Source organism: Phasianus colchicus, chromosome 4, assembly GCF_987193195.1.
Source record: "Phasianus colchicus chromosome 4, bPhaCol1.hap1.1, whole genome shotgun sequence".
Taxonomy (NCBI): domain Eukaryota; kingdom Metazoa; phylum Chordata; class Aves; order Galliformes; family Phasianidae; genus Phasianus; species Phasianus colchicus.
This window is the reverse complement of record NC_143439.1, coordinates 41,579,601-41,604,000: the sequence shown is the minus strand read 5'-3', so window position 1 is coordinate 41,604,000 and position 24,400 is coordinate 41,579,601. Positions and strand designations below refer to the sequence as shown.

Genomic DNA, 24,400 nt, shown 5'->3' with positions numbered 1-24,400 from the left:
GCCGGCTGGCGGCGCATGCGCGGCGGCGCCCCGGAAGGAGGCGGTGGGCCGGGCCGGCTGCTGGGCCGAGCCGCGCTGGGGCTGCGGGACCGGCGGCGCGGGGCGAGGCGGCGGGATGAGCCTGGCGGAGTGACGGGAGCCCCGGGCCGCCCTCCTGCCCGCTCCGCTCCGCTCCTCGCTCCGCCCCGCCCGGCTCCGCTCTGGCTTCGGGCCCCTTCTCTCTGCGCTGCGGAGGGCGGAGGCGGCGGAAGGAGAAGCTGATGGAGGGGAACCGGGACGAGGCGGAGAAGTGCATCGGGATCGCGCGCGAGGCGCTGGAGGCCGGCAACCGCGACCGCGCCCTCCGCTTCCTCGGCAAGGCCCAGAAGCTCTACCCCACCGAGACGGCCCGAGGTGAAGCCCCCTCTGGGGGGCGGGGGCCGTCCCGGCGGCTCGCGGGGCCACGCCGGGGGGCGGCCGTCAGCCTTCGGGCGGCGCGGGGCTGCCGATGCGAGGGGGGCCCGGCGCGGCCTGCTCGGCCCGGTGCCTGCCGTGTGCGCTCGGCCCGGTGGGGGCTGGCGCCCAGCAGGCGGGAGGAGCGGGTGGGCGTGCGTTCCGGGTCAGTCGGAGCCCGTGCTGCGCCGTTATAGCGGCGCTCGAATCCGTGCGGCCCCGGGTAGCAGCGGCGCGCCTCGGCCCCGGGCCTGGGCTGAGTGCTGCCGCCGCCAGCGAGCCCCGCGCTGACAGCTGGCGGTGAGGGCTGCTGCTCCAGGCCGGCAGCGCTTCCCCTCCATACGTTGCTTGGGTTTTTCTTGGCGTTTCCCGTTTGGCTGTGCTCTAGCTAAGCGGGAGGTAGGCACGGGTTCAGCCTTCCTCGGGAAAACGGGATACCTCACTTCCTCACAATATAACGGGCCTTTCAGATGCTTCTTTGCCACGATTCCAAAAAGTTACCATCTTTCTGGCTGTTCTAGCATCTAGAAACGATTCTTTAAAAGGAGCGATGCTAAGGTTTCGGTGCACACCGTGCAGGGGGCTCCCTGTCCTGGTGTCTCTGTGTTACGTGTTGTCAGAACCTCTGGACGCGGTGACTTGTTGCCTTCCTTTCATTCTCTCTGTGGTTGTCTGTGCCACCAAAGGAACAGGGAACACGTTGGTTCTCTGTACTGACCTGAGGGCTTTCCTACAGGATAACATACAGCTTGGAAAACTTCCAGTTGCAATTTCCAGCGAAGCAGCGTTCCAGAACTGTGAGGCCTGTTTCTTCATTTGATGTCAGATGAAAAGATTCGCTGAATGTTTTCCATCCTCTCTTGTCTTCTGACTCCTTTTCAAATGCAGGCAATAAGCTAAGTAACACAGGGGGTTATTTTGTTTTCCTTGAAAGACAGGATGGATGTTGCTGGTACAGCACCTGAAAGAAACTGCTACTTCACTTATATCGAGCGTGTGGCACATTTATTTTTCTAGTCACTTGGCATCATGCTTTGCTGAAAAATGAAGCTAGCAGGAACTTACTGTATCCCTTCCATTTCTATAGTTTTAGATTATGACACATGAAAACACATGTAGCTTTTTGGAAGGTGTGCTGATCAGGAGATCTGGAAGGCTGAGGATTTCAGTTCTGCTTCTTCCACTTAAGAGGGTAACTAATTTATCTGCTTCATACACTTTATTTGCCATCTTTTTTCTCCAAAGTAAGAATTACAGTTATTCTTGGGAAAGTAAAATAAAGTGTCTCCAAGTGATTAATTTTGAGTTCTTGTTGTTTGTTGTTAGTGTTTGTTCGATTTTTTTTTAATTTTATTTTATTTAAAGTAGGGCTCCTACTGTGTAACCATCATTGTAAAGTATTCAGTGCAGGAAATAGATGGCTAATTAGGCTATTGTCTGTAGGACACTTGCTTTATTCACTGTGGAAATGAGCAAAGTATGTCACAAATAAGGTACAGATCTTGTGAAAAGAAAATGGTTTTGTGGTTACAGTAGCGGACTGTAATCTTGGGAATTGTGCACTGATGCAAAATTCTTCACTGTATTTTTCTGTGATGTTAAATAAGTCACTTCGCTCTGTTTCCATCAGTTAGTCAGATGGCTAATTGTGCTTCGTTTTTCAGGTATTCTGTTTGAAACAAGGGCCTGGCTTGTGGAACTAGTGGCACTTCAGACTCCATCAGAAGCTACTGAGAACTGCAGCTGCCCTAGTACCACAGCAGGAATCAGGCCCTAGGCCTCATTTGAACTAGGTGCTTAGGAGTTAGGGGACTCTGTAAACCTGCAGTGTCTCTGTGCTTCAGTTTTCTAGCTGTGGAGATTGGTAATTCTTTTCAGTTCATTCCATTTCCTTTGAAAATAACACCAACTCATCTAATTTAGTTAAGTTTGTGAAGCTCTTAAAGAGACCTGTTATGAGTGCAGTAAGCTGCAAGCATACAGAGTATTCTGTTATCTGGACAGGAACTGGAAGTTGTGCATTAAATTCAAATTGGAATTTTATGGTGACAAAGAATAAATGAAATGACTACTTTATTATCTCATTGTCATCTTTAAAATTGAAGTCAGGGGTCCACCTGGAAAAAAATAGTTTGGTCATCAATGAAATTCAGTTTTGCTAAACAAAGCCTGAAATCCGCTGATTACAGCAATGCTATTTTAAGGCTTTACTAGTGTGAAATGTAAGGTCAGTGCTTGTTCAGTAATACTTAGCTAATGACTTCACAGGAGCAGTGGTCATGTTGACGTCACTCTTTGGTAGAAAATGGATTTGAACTTCAGATGTACCGTCAAAATATAAAGTTTAATTATGATTTCTGTTAGCGATTCATCCTGCAACTGCATGGAAGCTAATGACTTGTCTGGAAAAGTTTTAAGAGTGGATTTAAATATAACAAAGATGTTCTCCTTTTCAAAGATATGCTCTGTTCTGTTTGGAGCTGCGGGCAGCAGGTGACATTAAGGACAGTTTGATTTTTCAGCACTTCTCAGGATTGCTTGTACCGCTTCTGATGATGCCTTTAGATGCAAATGTTTGTTTTCATGAGTATGCAGGCTTCATTTTTTAGGATGTTACATTAGTATGAGTTCAGAATTCAATAGAATTCTTTTTGTTAGTGACAGTAGGAGTCATAGAATCAGACGATGCAAGCACCTTTCATTCAGAAATGAGTAACAGTACACGTGAGAGAGCCTTTGAACACTGGGATGTGAGACTCATCATCTTTACTTGAAAACAACATATGTAGATCCTTTATGGGATTTTCTTTTCAAACACCGAGCAGTAACATGTTTGTATGTGCTGTGTCTGGCTAACTTAGGAAGTTAACTCCTAGGAATCTCGTACTTTCTGTGAGTGTCCTAAATTGTCATCTAAGCAGTGTGGCTCCATTATGGGGGTGGGAGGTCTGAAAAGTTTGAGGTAGTAGTAGTGTTGAAAGCGTGGTGTAGGCAGAGTATTTTCAATTATTGCTTATCTGGAGCAAATCTGGACTGAAAATGCTTCACTTTGAGGCCACTGTCTGTTCAAATCTTTGATCTTGATTTGTTTTTACTTTGTTGACCTCAGGTGGTAGCAGAAGGAACTTGCAAATATTTGGCTCTGTGCTTCAGTTTAAACTGAAGTAAGGTAACTATGGCTTTCCTGTTTTCAAAAAGCCTCTTTTCTTTGTAGTGCAGACTTCCTCTCAGTGTACAATCCAGCATCTAAATGCCTGCCTGTTCTTTATTTTGGCAGTAAAAAGTCTGATCTGATCAATGGATGCATCTTCCTGAGGCAGGCACGAACTCAAGAACAACACTGAAATCAGCCAACTTCCTTGTTCAGGCCATGTGTAGCTATTTGTCTGTCTTCAGGCTGCTGTGGCCAGTGAGTAGTAAGGAAGGTACTAAATAAAAGCAAACAGTGGAGGGTTTTAAGGAGTAACTCTTAGTTGGTTATGAAGTGCAGCCTAGTTTGCTGTTGTTTGCCATCTTGTTCCAAGAGGACACTCTCTTCCATATTTATTAATCTTTTATTCTATATTATGTTTCTTGTGCAGTCCCTTAGGTTAGAATGGTGCTGGTTGAGATGTATTGGTAAGGTGGATGCCTCCAGAATGCAAGTTTTTATCCACATAACATAAATAAAAAGACAACTCCAGTCTGATGGTTTATTAAAGATGCTCTGTCTGAGATCTCTTAGACCACAGAACGGAAGAAGATTTAAAGATCTAGAAAGCATGCTGACTTTCAAAATTCAGGAGTCAAAAACTGGGTATAGTTGTCTCATCTGGGTTTCCTGGGGCAAACAATAGCTTGAATTTCAGCTTAGTGCTGCCTGAAAAGGATATAGAGCATCAGCTCATGGCCACCAATGGCTCAAGTTGCAAATATCTGTATAATGTAGCAGCTGACTTACTGCTTCAAAGAAACCTCTGGTAGGGTGCATTGCAATTTTCGAGTCTGACAAACATGTGTCTTCATCTTTCTGATTCTTATCATTCCAATCATGACTACATTATCAGTGCTTTTCTGAGACATAGTGCTACTCATTCTGTTTCCCAGATAAGCATGGGATAGGTTGTTACATGAGTCAGGTGGTTCGTTCTACAGCTCAGGGACTGAGCCCATGATCTAGGCTGTTCTTCATGGGTTGGAAAATAGGATGCTGTCTTAGCACTGTTTGAAAGCTTTAACAGCATATAAAAAAGCAGGGTGTGTTTTTTTTTTTTTTTTGAATCCAGGATCACTGCTGTTCCCATAATGTCTACTGTTGTTCCACAGGCAGGATGATGCCTCAGTCTTCCATTTCCTATAAGCATATACATGTTTTTTCATGTTTGAATTTAATCAAGACATCTTTTGTTTTTTACCTTAGCTATAGATACTGAGGCAACTCCAAGGCTGCTTGCTGGGAAAGATAAGGAGTTGAATAGTCCTGTTCCTAGCAGCTGCCTATGGAAGCATATAACTCATGCAAGTGATTGCCTGAGTTTTGATTAGATGCTGCAGCCTTTTCCCTGGAACAGCATATGTTGCTTGTCTATTCATTACAAAGGCTTGTGAGGGTGATGAGCTGCAAAAGAGCAGGCTGTTTTCCTCTGTCACCCTTTTTAAGGTTACCAGAGTAAGTTATGGGCCGAAGAGTGTTTGTTACAACACTGAAATACCAGAGTTCTAGTCTGCTATTGGAGAAACATTTCTCCAGTGTCATCATCTTATTTGTATTAGAGAGGCATAGAAACCCATTGGTGAAATGCTCCAAATCTTTTTTTTTTTTTTTTTTTTTTTTAAAGAAACACCGAGAATGGATTATCAGTTCTGTTGGGAAGTTCATAACTCTTGTTTTCCTGATCTGTTAACCAGACAAATCTCACCAAATCTTACTGTGTCTTAAATATCAGTAAATTTATTGCAAATACGTGTTTGCCTGTGTACCAGGGGACACGTTTGGTCTTTGTGTGGAGTAATTCTCAGATTCTGTAGAGTGTTAGGTTAGGTCTCAGTGTGAAGCAACTCTCAGGTTCCGCTTAGAACTGTTTACTCAGATACTTTGATGTTTTCACTGCAAATAATGGGTTTGGTATCCCTTTTAAAAGCATGTGGAGCTGAAGAACCTGGACATACTCTTTCCAATGTTACCTTGTCAGAGATGGAGAGAAGTCCAGTTGTGAATTTTGAAACTTTTTCCATAGTTTTGCCACACAAAGGAGTTGCAGACTGGCAGACTGCAGACTGGCGTTTGTGATGCAAAGTGATGGTCAACAAGAACAGAGAATGGAGTAGCTAGTGTCTTACAATGAGGTGCTCACATTTAAGATACGTGAGAGCCCCGACTTAATTACTAATGCCTCTAATGATGCTATGATATACTGTTGTTTTATAGTTTTGTTGGAAGCTATTACGAAGAATGGAAGTACTGCTGGGGGAGGCGCTTACTGCCGAAAACCAGCCAGTAGCAATGATCAAAGTAAGCCCACTAGCACGAAGGAGGGCAATGCATCTGCTGCAGGTGAAAGTGGAAAAGGCTACACCAAAGACCAAATGGAAGGAGTATTCAGGTATGGCCTCACTTAATACATCACTACTTTTCATTCTGTGTGTTATGTACCTATGCTTTCAGGTGTAGCATCTGAAGAAGCAACAGAAAATAGAAGCTTAGCTGAGAGTGGTTGCTTGTTTGGAACTGTAATTACAAGAAAGTGTTACTGTGTTCAGACACAATAAAAGGTGATACTTGGCTATATGAAGTAATGTGGATGATTTATAAAACGTACTCAAAATAATTAAGTAGATTTCATGGTAAATAGATGTTGTGATGAAAAGTCTATAGTAAAACTTGTGGAACACTGTTACTATTAATTGTTTTTATACTCAGCTATTTAATTTTGCATGGCATGCTCACTTGCAAAGCTAATCTTCAGGCTGATCTTAGACCAGCGTTAAAACTGTTTTTTTCTGGAAGTACAGTGCTGCTTCTGAGAAGCACTGAAGCATGTAGTCTGAGGTGCATTTATAAACTGTCTGGACTTCACGCAGCATTACGGTATTAAGAAGGGACAACAGCAGAAAAGGAGGATGCAAGAAAAGAAATAAAGTTCAGTAGAAATGTCCTTTTGAGGCAAGTAGCTCCTACGTCATGTTAAAATTCCACGCTTCTCCATAGGAGTGGGAAAAATATTGTTTTGGGGTGTGCTTTGGTTTTTGCTGATGAAATATTGATCTAGCTACTCTCAAACTGCACACCTCAAAACTTACCTCTGCTTTCAGATAAACACAGCCTAAATATTTTCAGGAGAGTTCAAAGAAGGGAAATCCAAAGGTCGCTGTTTCCTAGTACGTGTAGACTGGATGACCCATTGTGCAGAATGGACATTTGTGTGATAATTTTTTGATGTGACATGTATGTTAGCTGTTGTTGCTATCTTGGGATCTTTTCCTGATGTTCAGTGAATAAGAAAAGAGTTGCCTTTCTTTGTTGACAAAGCAGCAGTGCATTCAGTCATAAAGAGAACAGTGTCTGGCATGATTATAGTTGTTTGTGTGGCTATTTAGTAAAACTTTTCGTTTACTGACTTCGCTCTGCTTCATTGATATTATTGACCTTCAAGACATATTTAAGTAAAACCTGAGTAAGAGTGTGAATTTTTGACCACTGAAATATTGACTGATCTGTGTGCATGCAGATGTGCATGTAGACATGTGGAGTGGAATATCCAGCAAGGAGTCCTTCTGTAAATTAATCCTTGTGTAAATTAAGACGTGTAGGCACGTTTTCAGAAAGCTGCTACAATTATGGCTGCTGTATGACTGCCAGTATTCATTCACCCATGACATGCTATTCTGAGCTGCACTCTGCTTTGACATCAGGCTCCCTGCAAGTTCTGGTTTTTGTTTGCTTATTTGTTTATTTTACCAGAAACCAGAAATGTTCCCCATTATGTCTTGCCTAAAACAATGCTGCAGAGCCAGCTTTCCTCCATGCTATTTCCTTCCATGATACTGCTTCCTGGAAGGGGCTTACAAAATACCAGATAAAATCAATCTAACTTAAGGAGATCAAAACCAGAGATATTTTTGGAAGTTATACATTGAGGGTAGTGTTCATGCAACGTTGATTCTTAGTGGTTATTTCAACAATATATTTTGTGAATAGAAAATCTGTGTTTTTAAAACCTATGCGGATTTTTGCAAAGAAGTAATTGCAATAGTTTGCAGAGCAACCCGTGATTGTTTGTATTTTATATACAACTTATGAAATCAGTTATTAAAACATTGTCTTAACCTTAGCTGGATACTAGTTGTTCTGTAGTATAGCAGTTCATGAACGTTTGGAGAGAGACAGACTTCTGGTGTAGATGTGCAGTAATGAGTAGAGGAAGTTGCTTGTCTTGTTGGAAATTTTGCAGAGTTTGTCATGTTTTCTGTTAGTGACATCAACATGCCACTTAATAAATTGGTGCTGAAGAAGATGAAGAATGTGTGTTCCTTGCCAAGGAGAACAGGATTAAGTACAATCAGTGGGCTAAAACTCAATAGAAAAATGTAGCGCATTTAGTAATGATAGCTAAGGGAAGCTCATATTTAAACTGCAGTGAGAATGGGATTTTTAGTTGGAAACATGACAGTCTGCATGTTTTTGCTTCATCAGACCCCAGGCTTTTCCAATTAAATGAAACATGTTCCTTTGGAGAGGATGTTCTTCAGTGCCAAGCTTGTCACCACTGTACGCTTCTGCCATACCATAGCTGAACAGTTTTAAGACTTTTGAATTGGTTACAGAACTGCAGTGTGAAAAAGGTAGTTTTAAATTAGGTTTTGTGCCTACTAGCACAGATGTCTTAAATTGTTTATTAATTCTTAGTCTTTCCATTAATTTGACTCTGTCAAACCGTTGTTTTGTATGCTTATGATTTGAAAAATGGTCATTAACCTCAGATGTTGTTCTTTCTAGAAGTTTTTGGTTTTGTGTTAGTAATTGAGTATAGACTGAGAGAAAGCACTGGAGATGTAACTACACCTTATATACAACCCTTTTTTACAAGCACTTGTGAACTCTAGGACAGGGAAACAGCCTAAGAGCTCTCTGACTTGGATTGGTATACCTGGAGTTGGCCAGCAATCTTATGTTTGCATGTCGAAGGAGATTTAAGAAGTGTAGTGAAGACACACTTAGAGTGATGTAACTAATTAATCTATCTTACTTTTCAGGGTTACTCTAGTAATGCAGACAAGTATGAGTACAAACAAGCGCCCGAGTGCTGTTTTTACTTCTTTTCCATGTACACAGGGGACACTGATCACTTCTGTAGGGCATTGCGTGAGCTTGCAAACAAGTTACTCGGTAGGGAAAAGTGTGAGATGCAATACCTTTCTACTGGTTGCATAAGTGCCTTGTAAGAAATGAGCTCACTATTTCAGTCTGACAGTTTAAAGGTTGAGGTATTCAAAAGCTTTGAAAATACCATCTATATGTATGTATCTTTTTCTTGAATGCATTTTGTCCGCAGAAGCTGGATCAAGTAGCCTAAACGCTTTAGGTGACCTGCAGATCAGAGATATGCAGAAATATGTTATGAGCAGCAGTAGACTTAATGTCTTTTTAGAGTAAGTGCTCTAGCAGTCTCTAAACAAATCCTGTCTGAGCAGTGTCGGCTTAAGTGCATGAGAATCGAGTGCATGACAAAAACCAGAAAACTTGCTTTTGGCTTCTGTCGTCTCTTAAAGTACTTCCTTAAATATTCAATGTAGGTTGATGGCATTTTTTGCTGAGATAAAGAAATGAAACCTCTGTGTAAGAAAGAAAATGTAAACTTTTTTCTTCTGGTTAACTGCAGAAGTGCTGATCAGGATTACCGTTGTCAAGGAGTTCTTATTTATAGTAGCTGCCTTCTCATACCAACCATGCAGAGACTTTGGAAAGGCTTTGTGGACTAGCATGAAATTAAAAATAAAAAAATAATAAACAGCAGGCAATTGATTTATTTTTTTTTAATCTTTACCATGTATTTTTATGCTTTCAAATTTGTATTATCTGTTATCTAAATGGTTTGAGGGGAAAAAAAAAGTTTTGGAGTTATAGATAGGTTGCATACTTTATACACATTCCTTTAAATGATCTCAAAGATCATATGATGTCCAGTGCTGCTTTTTAGTAAATGAACTATAGCATATACTTTATTTTTTTGATGGATGTAAAATAACTGCCATTAATAGTAATATGTTATAGCTGAACTGTTATCTTGTGAAAGCTGTTTGGGAATATTGCTTTTCTTGTGTTGCTGGTGCCTGCCCCATGGAAGAGTGTGAGAATGAGATGCCTGTATTTGGATCTTTCAGCTAGAACAAAAACAAACTAATATAGGAATGGGTTCTGTAGGAACCTTGCAAGGCAGGGTTAAATTTCATCCAGTAGTGGTCAAGAATAATCAGCAACTTGATAGGAATTCCTTGTGTAAACAAAACAAAAAAAATCCCTCCACACATTTCATGGATCAAACTGTAAGGAATGCAGGCTGTGTGACTGACAAGAAAAAAATACAGACCTTCTGCAGACTTCAGTACAAATAAATATGTTGTTACCTTTTTAACATGAAGTCAAGAAGGTAATTAAAATGAAATCATAGGTTCAATCAACTGTTCTTGAAATGAAAACAACAACAAAAAACACACTACCACAAAGCAAAGGAATGAGGACAGACCCTTAGTTGGGCTGCTAGAACTACTTGGAATTAATGACGTATCCAGCCAAATGGTAGGAAAGTCAAGATAGAAATCACTATCACAAGGTCTGTCATGGAAAGCACAGAAGATACAGATTGCCTCAATTTACACTTTTAATAGTTAAGCTGTGCCTTTTACAGTTAAGAATTTTAAATGTAGTGAAAAGTATGTTGATGTAAACACAGAGCTGGATATTTCATGTAATAAACATGGGAGAAGCAGTGTGGATGGGTACCCCCAAGAAGAAAGAGCCAAGGCTATTACCCTCATGTATTGTTGAATCTGTGCATAAAATGGAGATCTTAAACTTCTGGGGCATAATAGGGGTATGTTGATTCCAGCTTGAGTTCCTCATCAATGCTGTGATGACCCCTCTCCTTGCAGTCTAGAAGCGTCATTTTCAGACTACGTTTCTGCCATCCAAACTATGATTGGCACATTCCAGTTCAGCTGCAGGATGCCATTTGCATCAGGCTTGCTGGTATCACTGGAAACTTGAGCCTATGCAGAAGTTTTGTGTTTTACTGTATTTTTCTGCTCACTGGTGGAATCAGAAGTCATTCAGTGCAGCTTCGTTTTGCACCTTTCTTCTTGCTCGTATTCACACTGCTGCTCACTGCTGCTCAGTTTAGATTACCATCAGTGTAAATAACTGGCTCCAATCAGGAGTTTTTGGAGATTGTAGTAAAAATACTTGTCATTTGAGCTATCCCTGTGCATGTGCACAGAGGTTACAAAAGGCCCTTTGAAGTACATAGTAATTCTGGTAGACAAAATTTTGAAATTACTGAAATTGCTGCAGATATTTGATATGGAAATGTAAGCAGGTTTGGTTAACCTGATAAAAGCTTCTGATTCTGACCTAATCTGAATTGTAGATTTGAAAAGCGAAACAAGGAGCAGAGCAATTGGATCACATCATTTTGTAGGCACAGGAGAACCGGTGCTGGTAGACCAGGATTTTCTGTAGGGGAAAGCAGACATTTTGGGATTTTTCTCTGCTTTCAGAGGTTGGAGAGGGGTGCAGGTGCAGACAGGGATGGCTGTTCCAGCACTTTGAAGTGGGCCGGCCACAGGTGGCTTGTCAACTGCAAAATGGAATAGTGGAGGTTTACCAGTTGTGCTGAGATAACTCTGTCAACAGGCTACGGATGAAAGTAGGCCATCACTTGCTGTGGTGTGTTTTGAGAAGTCCACTGTGAAAAAGTCAGGTATTTTTTCAGGAACATCAAGCACGGTGCTCTCCTAAAAAATAGCCAGAAAATCCATTAGTCAGGAGAACGTTACCGGGGGGTAGCAATTCAGCAAGGATGGGAATCAGCTAAACAACGTAAGTAATCTGAGAGTGATTTGGAGCAGAAGTAATCCAACCAGGAATCAAAACCACAAGAAACACAATTCCCCAAAATAAAACAAATTAACACAAAGCAGCAACCTTGAAATAGTCCAGAAATAAACGACGACAACAACAGTTCAATACGAAAGGGGGCAGTTCCTAAGCAAGTGATGTGTAAATTGCAGTTTTAAAAAGAAACATCTGTGTGGGGTTTGCATACACAAGAAAATAAGCACTGAGGACTACAACACCTTAAGGATAGTGAGACCAAATAGAAACAGTAGTTTGAAATGTACCTTTGGAAAGCAAGTCGTTCATGCTGAGGGTGCTGCAGGAGAGAGGTTTTAGATGGAGATAAAAAACACAAGTGACATCAGTGATCAGCCTTTTCCAAAACATTTACTGATTTTCCTTTAAGTTTTCCCAGCCTCTGCTGGGCCTGTGATGTGTGGCTGGAATAGGATACAAGTGGGAGGGGGAAGAATTGCAGGGGGATTCTGGCAGAATGGAGAATCATACCTCAGTCTATAGTATTGATTAGCTTAGAGATAGTGGTATGGGATGTGTCCAGTGAAGATCAAGGCTCAGAAGCTGGGCATGGTTTCCACCAGCTCTGAACAGCTGAAGAGAAGTTTCTCCTGAAGATGGTGACAGTGTGGGGGAAGAGGACTGAAGCCTTGGAGAGTCTTTGCCACACCCATGGTCTCCATCTCTTTAAAATGAAAGAAGAAGTTGAAACCAGGCCTCAGTGGGCTGGGCTGAATGCTCCAGCCGTGCTGGAGAAGCCTGGGTGAGAACTGAGCCGTTAGCCTGTAAATGAGTGTCCTGAGTTCTGCTCAGCAAGTGAAGTGCTGGCAGCTGTTGCTAACTCTCTCCCTGTAGGAAACTGAGTTGATAAGACTAGGCGATGACTGGGTACCAGCTACTTGGGGTCCAGGTGCTTTTTGCCTTGAAGTGTTGAAGGTATCATACAAAACTCTCCTTTGCAATAGAAAGGAGGGTAGTGCTGCAGGCACTGTTGCTGTAAACATGACTATCCTGATGGGAGCGTGCAAGGGACAGTAAAAGTCAGAAGTCAGCACAAATTCACAAAGGCATCTGGTTGTTTAGGTTAGGTTAGTCTGGTTGTTTAAGTTACAAGGGCGAGCAGATAGAAGATGTGCTTGAAAAATTAAATCCTAGCTTCATTCAGAATTGGAAATGTTGGAATGGAGATATTTGTGTATTTGCAGATGTTTTTTTGCTTGTCAAACGTTTGTTTATTGTTAAATAACAGCTCATTCATGGGCCAGGTTCAGGCTAGCTATTACATGGACTGCGGTTATATTCTCTTCTGAGGGCGAGTGCTGTGTGACCCCAAAGCAGGTTCCTGCCTGCACTTTTCTCCTGGAGCCATAACTCTGATTTGACACACTGGCTCTAAGAAGAACATGGGCAGATCCTGACCTGTACATCTTCTGGTCAATACTAATTGTTCCAGCTTTGCCATGAGGATTGTTCACTGTGGGACTTCCACTGACCATGAATGGGAGGACGTTTTTGAGGGTTAGAAGAACTGGTTGATGTTTCTTGAGTTGTTCAAGTTTTTTTCCCCTCCGTTTTTTTTCTCCTGGCTGCATCTCAGACAGCTGTGAAAGAAGTGAATATCAACTCTGCTCAGAAGTAAACTTTCGTGGGTTTTTTTTCCATGTTTGTTGTTTCCATGAGAAATGACCATATGCTTTGGGGGGAAGAAGCTGTTGATAGTTCAGATTCTGAATTACTGAAGAGAAGAATTTAGATCAGATGCTGATGCAGCAATTTCATGAAATAAAAGCTAATTTGACTTCTAAATAAAGCTCTTTGTTCTTGGTAAGTTTCATAAGTAACACAGCTCTTGAAGCTAAAGATGAATCGATCTGTGGATAGTACCGAAGTTTTTGCTTACTGTACATATTAACAAACAAAGGTTTCCAGTACTCAGAGTGTAATTTAATATATGTGCTTTCCTCTCCACTCCTTCTTGATGATGGATTCACTGTGTTATTTTTAATTAGCATTATCAGCATCCTAACAGGAGCTTATTAAATGTTACTTGAATATAATGAGCTGTATTTATTTCACAGGATGTTCATGTTGGCAGCTGCCTGCATATGTTTTCTTCAGAGCTCTTGTGAGCATTACGTGGAGATTGCTGTAAAAGCTCATGTTATTTGAATGCTGAAAAAGGGATCCCTCCAATGAAGCTTGATTTGCTCAATCCGTGAACTTTAAGGACCACACACAATGGTGTGGTTGTACTTCTGATGCATTCCCTTAATTACAGAGTCCCCATTCTTTCTTGAAGCTGCCAAATGCTTGCTTACCCCCCCCCTTTTTTTTTTCCACTTGGCTACTATGTGTATGGTCTTTGTAACACTAAACTCATATTTATGTAGAAATGTGTGCATTTAAAAGAATGTGGACACACTTACAGCCACGTAAAGAGGCTCATGCCAGTTTTTTAAGTAGTTCTGGATGTAATTTCTTGCTCAGACCAGCTCTTTTCTTTTGTTCTTTGCCAAATGTTAGCATGTGCCTTGTTTCTGTAGTGCAGTACTGAGTACTGTAGTACAGCCTTTCTTTTTCTGAGGTTCTGAACTCTTCCCCAGATTACTGTTTATCTTTTTTTTTTTTCTTTCCTTTAAATCGAAACTTAACAAGATTGATTTTAAGATGTATTTTTTCTTTGGTCATTTCTTCCGACCTACATACTGTTAATATGCTCCCTACCCCAGTAATTGCAGTTGCGCTCTTCTGGGTATTGTAAAGCAGACCAAATGTAGGTGTTTAAGAGTTTTAAAAAATGCTGTATTGAATATTTGAGATGAATTAAATCTAACTACAGGAACTGGTCTTGCTTTTTTGTTGTTGCTTTAATTTATAAGCAGCTTGCTAAGATTCAGGTGCCTTCAGGTGTTCTTACATGCCTTATTTCCCTCAAAAGTGACTGATTGAATGATGCTATCACTTGACATTTGTTTGGAGAAGGGGAGACGATGTTTGGTTTTGTTTGTATTGTGCATTTACTGTTGAGACTGAAAACAGGCCTTCCTACCTTCTAGTTCTGTAAAATAAACTTAGAATCTTCAATTTATGCATTATTAACAGCAATATTCATGTAATTGAAGATAAAGAACTTCTACAGTAATTGCAGACAGAAGCCTTTTCTTACAACTTTTGTAGCTGCACAGTGCAAGTACAATAAATTAAATGTATGCAGTAAGGAATTTTGAGTACAATACTTTATTGTCTTCAGGGTTGAGCTTATTGTGAAAAATGGCATTCATCTTTGTTATTTGGGGGGATTTTTTTATGTATTTTATATTGAAAGTGAGAATTTTACAGTACTGCATCAGTGCAATGTATTGCCTCATTTATGAGTGTTCTAAGATACTCCTTTGCATCTTTTTGGTTACTCTCTTTTATTTCATTTTCTTTTGCAGTATGAAGAAGTATAAAAATTATTACGAAGTCCTTGGGGTATCAAAGGATGCAGGTGAAGAAGACCTGAAGAAAGCTTATCGCAAACTTGCTTTGAAATTTCACCCAGACAAAAACCACGCACCTGGAGCAACGGAGGCTTTTAAAAGTAAAATACCATTTTTATTAAACTTTGTTTTATGATTGAACTCTGTCAATTTAAAAAGAATTCATCTGCACTGGTAGATTGTCCTTCTATATAAAATTGCCCGTGTTGTGTTTTGTAGCTAATATTAAACTGACCTTTTTATCCAAGGAAATGTTTGACCTTTATTATTTTAGCACATGCATAGAATTTGAAATGGAGTTGAGTTTGGTTTCAGAGGATTGACTGTAATTTTCAGGTACAGGGAAAGGATACTAAAACTTGATTTGTGAAACCCAGTTGCATTTTTTTGCTGTCATTCATTTGCACTAAATGTAGTCAGTGGATTCTTACTGTCAGTTTAAGTTGGTTCAGTATCAGCACGTATGGTATGATTATTCAGGTTATTTAGGGGATTATAGCATTTGCCATTACTTTGGCTTCTGCAGTACTGGCTGTTTGGGTGAAGAGTAGTAGTTATGTGGAGTAAATGTCAGTCCTTGACAATGCATTATTATTTTTCAGTGAGATAGTAGTACGCTTAAAGGGACAAGTGATACTTAGTGGTTGCTGTGTTGCTGGACATGGACTGGATATGGAGTTTGTAGTGAATCATTTTGTGTTATGAAACAGATTTCTAGTGTAAGCATTGATGTTAGCCTGTCAGAATCCTAACCAAGTATACAAAATGGCCATGGGCATATTTAGTTTAATATTGCTGAAATGAACATAATTATACTAGGTATACACTTAAATCTATGACATTGGTATTTGAGCACAAAGAAAACACCGAGGTAATGTTCGCTTGCAAAAGGCAGTTTTTACTGAATTGTGTGCCATTCTAAGTTACCTTCTTTTCCTTAGAATTCCTTGTATGTAGAATTCCTTGTGAGTGGCTTTCTTTCATTTTTCACACAGAAACACTTATTCAGACATACCCATGAGTAGCTCCCTGTAACTGTTTCTTTGGTCGAGATTTACAGTCTGATAGTCAGACCATAAGGCTGCCAAGCTCTGCCCTGTGCAAGGAGAATTGTGCAAGAAAAGCCTTTTGAAGAAAACAGGCTTCATGTCAGATACAGTTGAAGAAAAATATCTATAGGAAAAGGTCTTTCCTAAAGAGACAATGTGACAGTGGTACTTCTGTATATTTTTCCTTTGTGAAGTTTATATACGGACATTTGAAAAACTCAATGGAGTAAAACTCCTACATTGGGAGGGAGGGGTATGAGGGTAAAAAAAAAAAAAAAAGGAAAAGAAAAATCCCAAGCAAAACTTCTGATACAGACGTAAGGGGTAATTATAGTAGCATGTTAACAGTTCCAGGTATGTTGTATTAGGGAAGTTTCTCAGTAATGATAATTTTAATAGATTTTAATAAAAGTGTGATTACTTTAGTTTAAAAGGTATGTTATTCTTATAAAATTGTATCCAGCATTAGAAATTAAATAGTTCTCCCTTATTAGTAGCATTTTAAATAATCTTTGAAATCTTAGAAGGTGTTATCTTACTGTTCTAGCTTTTATTTAACATCAGTACTTTGGGCTCATTTGTTTTCTCGGACTCGGTTTTGCTTTTTGGTTCTTAACTGGATGAGTGCCTGAACAAAAGATTTCGCTGATTAAAAATTAATAAATGCTAGCACTTTTCTTATATTGATATTACTGTCAACTTATTGTATGGCTACGTAAATGTGTCATTTAGTTTGCCTTTAGAAGTGCCAGATAAGTTTCTAACATCCAGCCTAAGAAGAGGTTTCATAATGTATTTTTTTCCTCGAATGTTATTATTTTAAGGAAAGATCACATTAGAAAATAGAATTGAGTTTAGTGTTAAGACCTAAGTAAGTACTTTGTGTGATGCTGTCCAGTACTTCTGTTGTATTACAGAATCTCCTTTGAGGTGTTATTTTAGATTAAGAAGTTTATGTGGAAATAATCACTTTTCATTTTTTTGAATCTCTTTTGTCTTTAAGTCCTTTATTTAAAGACAAGTATATTTAAATCAAATCTGTTTGGAATTAGTATGAAATAATCAAAAGCAAATAGAAAAGTGTGCAGACTGTACTGTGACAGTACAGTGTCTTCACTTTATTTCTCACCCGATTAACATTTCAAAAATTTTTAACTGTTGAAAAAATCTTGGTTTTTTATTGCCAATTGTATCCTTTACTCATTAACACATTAACCTTGCAGCAGTACCTGCTGTTATTAGTATATCTTATGTGCTCTCAGGTCTCATTTCTTTGGGTTTTTTTCTCTATTTTACAGAATTATTAATGATCATTTCTAAGGGCATCTTAAAAGGCACAAGGCTAGGACTCGTTAATGGTTATTTTTAGATTGAATAATGTTGAAAGCATTAATTATTCAAAGCCATAGTTTTACTTGCCTTTTGTCTTGAGGTGATAATGCTGCACCTTTCAGAAACTTTTAATGACTGAAGGCTTTTCAAGCAGAAATCATTATCCTTCTGCCTTGTGTTTATGGGGTGAAAAGTAAGCCTTTTTTTGGAGAGATCTGGAGGAAAGCAGAAAGGTGTTAGTGAACATACATCTGATTGAAGATTATTCATTGAGTGTCAACAGAAGATTTCCTTAAATCTGCAAGAGCTTTATGCCTGTGGACAGCAGCTGGGGTCAAAGTTTGTGGTCTTTTCACACTGATCCTTCCTGTAGCTACCTGACTGAGTTTGTGCTATCACACTGCTTTCTGCTATCAAAATTGAGGTTGGTTGTTTGTGATAATGTAGCACGGGTGAGACAAACATTCTGGCCAGACTCTCAAACCGTTAAGACTGTATCAAGAATCTCAGGAACGTACAGGTTCTTGTAATGCATTCGTATTGTGCTCTTCATGTTCCATTCTGCAAAACTTTGTTATTAATGTATCCATAAAATATCTTCAGTAGTGTGTGAATGTAAAGCTGACATATTCAAAGAAGTTGCCACTTACCAAATGAAACCAGAGAAACCTGTTGAGTCTATGATGCTTTGAAGTTGCTACAACAAATGGAATTTTGCAGTTACCTGATTTCAAAAGTTTCCTTATAATGCTTGATTTTTTTTTCTCAGTTGCAGTGAGAGAGAAAATTTCTGCAGAAGTAAGTATTCCTCTAGAAAAAGGAACAAAACTGCCCTCCCTTCTGCCTAGTTCAACAGCATAAGTGTCTTTTGAATAGTGTTGGTGGGAAACCCAGTAGAAGCTATGCTACAAAAAACGAGAGATGTCTTTGAATCCTGTTGTACTACAGATCATTAGTAACATACAGTAAAGGACATCAGGCTCCACCTGTTCTTGGCTTTGAAATTGTGTTTCTTCCTTGCTTCAGAAATAGGAAATGCATATGCTGTGCTGAGTAATCCAGAAAAACGAAAGCAGTACGACCTTACAGGCAATGAAGAGCAAACGTGCAGTCACCCTAGCAATGGTAGATTCAACTTTCACAGAGGCTGTGAGGCTGATATTACTCCAGAAGATTTGTTCAACATGTTTTTTGGAGGGGCATTTCCAACAGGTATTTCTGTTTATCAGCATAATAATGGAGATATAGTGGTATTGCTCAGCGGCATTGGGAGTTTTAGACATTCCAAAACAGTAAAATTACTCCACACCCCCTCCCATCTCCAATTCTTATCCGCATCAGTTTGTTTTTCCCCCAATTTTTTTTTTTAATTCCCAGAATGTGAGTTGAGTTCTTTAAAATTTCTGTAGTGAAATAGTAAATCACTTACTTTAGAGCTTAAAATACCTAAACTACTTTGGTATTTGTATCTTACTTTGTAAGATGTCTTAAAGCTGGTTTATTTTATGTATCATCATGCAGTGACATTAAACCATGTTGTTGCTCCTATATTGACCTCTTAAATAGTTTCTTTTACATTTCAAATATGGATATTTCTTTCCATAGGTAGCGTGCACTCATTTTCTAATGGTCGTGCTGGCTACAGTCATCCTAATCAGCACCGTCAGAGTGGACATGAGAGGGAGGAAGAGAGGGGTGATGTATGTTTAAGCACCATTGACTCTAAACCGTGTGTTGTGATATTTGCTTGTAGTCACATTCAGTAATGCAATTGCGTAGCAGCTCTGTACTATAGAGGAAAATTTATACGTGTCAGTTACATATTTGAAAGTGTTGGCAAGTGGCAGTCAACTGTTGGTTGTGGTGAGGTACTGGAGTACTGGAACAGGCTGCCCAGAGAGGTTGTGGATGCCCCATCCCTGGAAGTGTTCAAGGCCAGATTGGATGGGGCCCTGGGCATCCTGGTCTAGCATTAAATGAGGAAGTTGGTGGCCCTGCCTGCGGCAGGGGGGTTGGAGATTCGTGATCCTTGAGGTCCCTTCCAACCCTGGCCATTCTGTGATTCTGTGATTCTGTGATTCTGTGATTCTGTGATTCTGTGATTCTGTGATTCTGTGATGTGGTAAATAGACACAGCTTTCAGAAGATAGTAGCATATTTTTGTAAATCTGTTGTGTACCACTATCATGCTAGTGACCGGTCACTAATCCTTGCTTGCATTTAAAAGTTAATTTGGGCTGAAGTAAGAATGGTGCTTATGAATTATATGGAGACTTGTATAGAACGGTATCAATGAGACCAAAACATCAAGTATTTGTGACTGAATTCAGATATTAATTTAGTACTTGCTTATGGCTACATGCTAATGAATGAATTCTGGCAGCATCGCACACTATGAATATTCTGTATGCACTGGAAATTAAGATGGCACTTAACTATTTGCAGCTTTTTAGTTAATGTCTTATAACAGCCTATGATACTGAAAACAGAAAGTCATGCTTAGAATTAAATTTTATCAAACATACCTGCGTACTCAATACTGGTTTATGAGATATCTGAATCTGCTGTGATTTTTTTCCTCAGGGAGGTTTCTCTATGTTCATTCAATTGATGCCTGTTATAGTGCTGATTCTTGTCTCCTTGTTGAGCCAGCTGATGGTATCTAACCCTCCTTATGCCTTATACCCAAGATCGTAAGTAATGTTCAATTACCTTCATTTTAAACAGGGAAGGATGTTGTAACCATGCTTTCCCAGTTAGAAGCATTTTAGGGAGTCTTCCATTAGTTGGTCCTGTTTCCTACAGCGAGGGAACAGAGGGAAAGTGTAGATGAAGCTGAAATGGAGCAAAACAAAACTTTTAAGGTTAGTGCTAAGAACATGCTGTGCAAATGTAGCAGAGAAAAGAGGTCAGCAGTGCCTGAGTTTAGCACATCTTTTAGTATGAGGCAAAGGTGTTTGCATTTCCTGTGTATTTAATCAAATCCTGAAAACTGCTGAGGCTCATTATTCTTTTAGGGGTCATCTAGGCTTATAGCAAGCAAACTGCTTGAAGAGAACTTTCCTGTTCTTGTTCAAGTTTTGAACTAGATAAGAGCTAGAGAAACTGTCTGTTCCAGATGATGATAAAATAGTATATCTCTGTTTTCTCTCAAAGGATTCTGATAGTGAAATTTAGCTGTTTTGTACAGAAGGATATGTGTGTTTTTATCTTAAAGAAAGTAACTTGTGAAGATATCAAGCATGCAGTTAGCTAGCAGACTCAGTCCACACACAACTGTTTTAATGGTCCTCAGTTCCTTCTAGAGTTCTCATCCCCACAATAAAAGGCTTCTTTTCTCTTTTGTTATTTTTCAGTTCTTTATTTCCAGAATATGATGTTCTCTCTTCTGCATCTAAGCTATTATGATGCATATTAACACTTATCTGCCAAAATGTTTATGGGCAGTCCTTGATTTTTAATTCTCAGGATGCCAGCAGGAAAATGGATTTGTCATGGATTGCAGAAGACACATTGGAATGGAGATGCCTGTATTGGATTGTCACTTGTTTTTTGTTGGCTTCTTTTTCTGTTGAGTTGGAATGAAATTTTCTGTTATCAAAGCTTACATGTGTCTAAAGGGGTATGAAATCTTTCTAAGTTGTTTTTTTCAAGATTAAGTGTAAAAACACCAAAATTTTAATGTTTGGGTAAAGGTAGTAGTTTTCTTCTCTGGAAGATTATACAGCCATTCATTTCAGTATTTATCTTGAAATGGCAAATTCAGTGATGTGCTGGTGTTCTTCTGTAATAGCAATATGTTTTAAAAGTGAATTTGTGGTATAAAAAATCAAATATCTAATCTCTCCCTACCTCCTTTCTTGGCAGGAGTACAAGGCAGACTATTAAAATGCAGACAGAAAATCTGGGTGTTGTTTATTATGTCAACAAGGACTTTCGAAATGAATATAAAGGAGCATCATTACAGAAAGTGGAAAAGAGTGTGGAAGAGGATTATGTGTCCAACATTCGTAATAACTGCTGGAAGGAGAGGCAGCAAAGTAAGTCTAGTAATTTCATGAAATAATGTATTATTACATATTTAAAAAAAAAAAAAGATTGTCTCAGGCAAGAATTAAGTACTTGTATTATTCATATATCTGGACAAGAAAACAAGGGAAAGGTTCCCTACTGTTTCTCACTTCTTGAGGTGTCCCAGCTAGTGTCACCTAATTTTGCTGTCATTTATTCAGTGATCAAACAACCATCTGCAAGTCATCAGCTATTTTAACCTGTTATCTGTGATGATTTCTTAGAAAACTAACAACTGCAGTGAAATGATAATGAGAAATAAATTGTTTTAAGTTAAGGACGAGAGCTTAGAATTCTTTCACATTATTTTATCATGCCATTATCTTTAGTACTGTATATCATCCTGGGTGCTTTCAGATAAATAAAATGAAAGCTCATGTAGATACTTCCAGAGAGGGAGAAAATAATCTGCCTTGGACAGTGGTACAAATAAACACTTTTCCAAGCAACCAAGGACACCCAGTATGTAAAACATTGTAACCTAAAGATCAGTGCTTAATCTTTTGCCAGTGCTACGTGGGTCCTTAGCTGTATAATCTTTGAAAACAGTCTTAGCTTATCAGATGTGGTGCCATTCTAGTTTAATATTATATGAGGAGCTATTTTCTTGCAGGAGAGGCAGCCTGGAATTTGATATTAAAGCATAAGGATACTGAATAGCATCTGCCATCTCCAAATTATCAGCAATTTTAACCAGTTATTATATCATCTGTGACCAAATAGCTTGAATTATGATGTATTATTTCAGTATTACCTTACTAGGAAAAAAAATAATTCGTGAACTGTCAGTCACTGACCGACTGCAAATTTCACTCATTCTCTGAGTGAAATTGTGTGTTACTGCATAGCTTTAATTTTTGCAACCAGAAATGCCAAGCCTGTCAGCTCAGGCAGCGCCACCTTAGCTTCTCCCAGTTGTAAAAGACAGACACTTAGAGCTAGTCACATGCCTGGACAGGGCTGCATGCATTCATTACAATTGACCTGTATAGATACAAATATGAACTGTGCCCATGCACAGCAGACAGCCTGCTTCCCACAGGCATTATGCTCTTACTCATGCGGACATGCTGCTTTTGCATAAGATATTTCCAACTAGATTGTCCTTTGATCATCTTGAAATGTTTGAATATTCTCACTCTTCAAAAAATGAATGCCTCATTTTTCATCTACAGGTGGTTGCTAAATGAATGATTGATAGTCATATGTAATGAAAGGTTTTTCAAAAATGAGTGGTGTTTACTAACAAAAAAAAAAAAAAGAAACATGAGACATAAACCAGCATAATAAAAGGAGGAGGACATATTCTTTGTGTATTTTTTCAACATAGTGTGGACCAAGAAGAGAAGTTTACGTTTAGTGACCTAGTTATTATACAGAGATTTTACTGGTATATGGTATTTTGGGTTTCCTGTCTTATGTCTGCCATATTTTCTGTCCAGATATCTTTGAAAAGGTAAATGTTTAGCTGATATGCCATTTCCACTGAGGAAGGCCTTTCCCATTTTTCATCATTTGGTCTTGAGTTGCTTACTTTGAGTATGAGCAAAGTCCTTGTCAATGCAAAGAGCCCTACCTTTCCACATGTAAATACATAATGGGAGATTTAATGACTGGAGAAGCATCTCACTCTAGTGTAAAGAACAACCACTGCCTGAAAGTGGTGACTGTCACACTGTTTGCTATTTGCAATTTATCAGAATGTGATAATTACCCAAACTGATGTCTAAGAAAGCTATCCCAATAGATTTTCTGTATATATAGAAACAACTGACATATTTGTGCAGATTTAAAATACTTACTGTGTTTTGAATTTTTTTGACAGTTAGAATCTTCTTTCCAGTGTTGATTGATGCTCCGGAATGAATTAAAATGCTCAGCAATGTCAAGCTGTTGAACATCAGTATAATACAGAGCTCTTAATAATACCTATGAACGCTGGCATCTGAAGCAGCATCTATTGAAGTAACAGGCTTAACATTCAGAATGAATTGTGAGGCACAGACAAGATGCTAGAGCTTTCAGTAACATGCAAAATGATGCAAGTGGTTGTTTTTTGTTCTGTAATCAGGTACTGCTGTATGAAATATGAGGGTGCTGGAAGGTTGTTACTACTGTGACTGCTAGAAAAGATGAAATGCTTGTGAAGACACAGTGAAGGGAAACCTGTAGTGCTGCTGTATAGATGGTTTCTGTGGGTAGTTAGAATAGAGAGAAAGAGAAAAGGGTGAGGATTAATCCTGAGTTGCTCTGGACTGCCCTGAGAAGGAATGCAAAGCATGTGCAAAGCATTCAGTTTTAAACCTGAAAAATGTCTTCTCTTTTTTTTTTGTAAAGAAACGGAGTTACTTCATGCATCAAAAGTTTATCGAGATGATCGTCTCCGAAAGAAAGCAGACTCCATGTCCATGGAAAACTGCAAAGAACTAGAACGTTTGACCAGCCTCTATCGAGGAGGATGACCTACAGTTATACATCTTTCGTATGCCATTATCTCTCTTGTAAATTAAGAAGAGATTTAGTTTCACCATGAATGCTGGAAAAGAGGGGTGGATGTAAAACTCTACTGTGTAGCTGTTTCCAGAAACCTTAAGCTGAAATATCATGTAATGGCTTCTTTACCTACTGTGAAATATAGGTAACTTTAATTGTCTAGATTTTACTTCGAAGCTTCTGTGAATTCTTTCAGCAGAGAGAATAGCTTAGAAAGGATGCTATACTTGTAGAAACTTAGTCATAGTGGTTCTCCTCTAACATATTTGCCATGTAAATATCTGTGGAAAGAACATTTTGTGTATATACGAGTTAAATGACTTTCTATTTAAAATCTCAGAAATTTAGTTCCATACAACATTTTGTCTCACTAATGGAATAAATAGTATGATTACATCACTCCTATTCAGATGTCAAGTGTGTGGAGTTGAAAT

General features: G+C 39.2%; 1 protein-coding gene and 1 long non-coding RNA gene across 2 annotated transcripts; one reads left to right on the top strand and one right to left on the bottom strand.

Annotated features, from left to right (window-relative positions):
- The first annotated feature begins 32 nt into the window (after positions 1–32).
- On the top strand, positions 33–24,371 carry DNAJB14 (DnaJ heat shock protein family (Hsp40) member B14). Its single transcript, XM_031608850.2, has 8 exons — positions 33–393; positions 5,840–6,014; positions 14,977–15,122; positions 18,429–18,614; positions 19,008–19,102; positions 19,986–20,095; positions 21,270–21,442; positions 23,811–24,371. The coding sequence occupies exons 1-8, from the start codon at positions 261–263 to the stop codon at positions 23,933–23,935; spliced, it is 1,143 nt and encodes a 380-aa protein (XP_031464710.1). The 5' UTR covers positions 33–260; the 3' UTR covers positions 23,936–24,371.
- On the bottom strand, positions 15,958–23,804 carry LOC149918212 (uncharacterized). The gene is made up of 3 exons (XR_016466128.1): positions 23,276–23,804; positions 20,115–20,201; positions 15,958–17,617 (listed from the first exon to the last, which is right to left on the bottom strand). It is a non-coding gene; the product is annotated as an uncharacterized LOC149918212 (long non-coding RNA).
- Positions 24,372–24,400: the final 29 nt, after the last annotated feature.

What these genes read in the sequence shown, in the direction of transcription:
- DNAJB14 (XM_031608850.2), top strand. Translation starts at nt 261, where the DNA reads ATGGAGGGGAACCGGGACGAGGCGGAGAAGTGCATCGGGATCGCGCGC. An exon ending in CCCCACCGAGACGGCCCGAG is followed by an intron (nt 394 to 5,839) that starts GTGAAGCCCCCT and finishes GTTGTTTTATAG; the next exon opens with TTTTGTTGGAAGCTATTACG. An exon ending in CAAATGGAAGGAGTATTCAG is followed by an intron (nt 6,015 to 14,976) that starts GTATGGCCTCAC and finishes TTTCTTTTGCAG; the next exon opens with TATGAAGAAGTATAAAAATT.